The sequence below is a fragment of the Antrostomus carolinensis genome, unplaced genomic scaffold (genome assembly GCF_000700745.2).
Source record: "Antrostomus carolinensis isolate BGI_N321 unplaced genomic scaffold, ASM70074v2 scaffold37763, whole genome shotgun sequence".
NCBI classification, from domain to species: domain Eukaryota; kingdom Metazoa; phylum Chordata; class Aves; order Caprimulgiformes; family Caprimulgidae; genus Antrostomus; species Antrostomus carolinensis.
Window position 1 is genome coordinate 1 of NW_010306656.1, and position 2,175 is coordinate 2,175.

Genomic DNA, 2,175 nt, shown 5'->3' on the forward strand with positions numbered 1-2,175 from the left:
ATGTTTTGTAACACCTTAAATAGTGAAAAAACCTATAAGCTATTATTTGTGATATTCCAGGTCTGAAGACTTGCGCCGTGAGTTTGGTCGTTACGGGCCTATAGTTGATGTATACGTTCCACTTGACTTCTACACTCGACGTCCCAGAGGATTTGCTTATGTTCAATATCCTTTCTTCAGATGGCTGATTAGTGAGGGGTGTTGAAGTTTGAAATTCAAGTTTGTGTAAGAGGTAACAAATCTAAATGAAAAAGCAGTTTACTTTTGTGTTGTATCTAATAAGTGTCTGACTTATTTTTGTGGTGTTTTCGTTATTTTTGGAGATTAACTTCTCTCAATTGTTCTTTGCCTTTTTGCAAAACTTAAATCAAGTCCAGTAATCTAAAAGCTTGCTTATGTCACTGAAATTAATACTATGTGATTTAAATGAAAATTTATCACTGACTCAGAATTGTCTAGCACGTTTTTATTATCACTGGTATGTAAGTAAAGTTGTGCTTAGCAAACTGTGGCTGGTATTCATTGTTAATTTAACAAATGGAAACTGGAATCACTTGATCAAAAATCAGATTGTATAAAAAAATGAGGTGAACTTCTTTCTTTAATATTGTCCCCTAATTTACTGTCCTCTGTTGTTGCCTCAGAATGTAAAGCTGTACAGTAATGGCGACCCCAAAGAGAAAGCATGAAAGAACCTTTAGAGTAGAGTTCAACAATTAAGGCAAGTAGACAAGCCAAAGACCTCTTAAGGATCAGGCTTGAAGAGAAGGGAGAGTTTGGGAAAAGAAAAAATAAAGAAAAGCTGGAAGAAGGACAAGCCATAATGGGAGACAAAGCTTCGCTTTATCTACAAAAGGGGGAAAAGGTTGTTTTTCAAAGTAAAAGATAAAGCCATCTGTCATTTTTGGCCAAGCATCTCATGACAAGTCCTTCTGACAAGCACTTAAAGAGTTAAAGGTCAAGATGAAGTTGAATGGTGGCCAAGATTAAAGGAGTCATACCTGATGTATCCTACAGAATATCAGTTTCTCTTCTGTTTGTCACGTAAGCAGTAAGTTGATGAATGATTCTGGTTTAGTCCATTGACAGAACCTGTGATATTTCTCTCGTGAGTGCTGTTGTAACTGTGGTCTTGAATGAAAGCGCATTCCTCCTTGGTTTATCAGATAGATCCCTCCACCCTGATAGTTTAGTTTCTGCCTAGATGATGCTGATGATGAACTGAGTTGCTACAAGGAGAAAGGCAATTTGTTCTTTCAGGTCACACAGCTGGAAGAAGGTGTGTGAATTACAGCAGTGGTTAATCTTGTGGGTTAAAATTAGTAATGGTTGTGTTCCTGACTGCTAGCGTAGGGTTATAGTGTATGCTTTTATCTCAGCCTCTTGAAGGTCTGTATACTTCCCCATGGCATTACCTGATTTAAACTTCAGATCAGTTGGTGGATTAAAAAAAAAAGGAAAGCTTTATCCCAATTCTAAAATTAATAGATATTAATTTTTACTGTTGGTATTCCTAACTTAATCTAAGAACTAGAGTTTAACGTTAGTAAAGTCAGTGTAGTGCAGGGAACTGAATGACCATTAGTAAATATTTTGAAAAGGATACCAGTTTTTCTTTCCTTGCATAAGTACAAGTGGGAGAAGGAGAAAAAAGTTGAGAGTATTGCATAGCAACTGCTTGCTGATAGATAAGTTCATGGTCACTCCCTGGAAGTGTTGAAGGCCAGGTTGGATGAGGCTTTGAGCAACCTGGTCTAGTGGAAGGTGTCCCTGCTGATGGCAGGGGGGTTGGGACTGGATGAGCTTTAAGGTCCCTTACAACCCAAACCATTCCATGATTCTATGAAATTATGAGATTTTAATTTTATTATAGGAGTTCTCAGATAGCTAGTGGTTTGTTTAAAAAAAAACCCAACTAGTGTGTACTGTAGCATGACCAAAAGAACTTTAAAAAAACCCCAAAACAAACAAAAAACCCCTGTAAAATTAGAACATAACTGTATTTTTTTTTATTTTATTTTAAATACCAAATCTGTAAACTGCTCAAATTCCCAAGTACCTTAACACTCACCACATTTGAAGATGTCCGTGATGCAGAGGATGCTCTCCATAACTTGGATCGAAAGTGGATTTGTGGTCGGCAGATAGAAATCCAGTTTGCACAGGGGGATCGGA

General features: G+C 37.1%; 1 protein-coding gene across 1 annotated transcript in view; it reads left to right on the forward strand.

The window, feature by feature from the left end:
- Positions 1-60: 60 nt before the first annotated feature.
- The window catches only part of SRSF10 (serine and arginine rich splicing factor 10), a gene marked incomplete at its 5' end in the record, with an annotated part of 5,225 nt that continues 3,110 nt past the window's right edge, over positions 61-2,175 (forward strand). Inside the window, 2 exons of the mRNA XM_010165191.2 lie at positions 61-165; positions 2,075-2,173. Coding sequence (XP_010163493.1) covers positions 61-165; positions 2,075-2,173 — 204 coding nt within the window. The remainder of the gene's footprint in view (positions 166-2,074; positions 2,174-2,175) is intronic.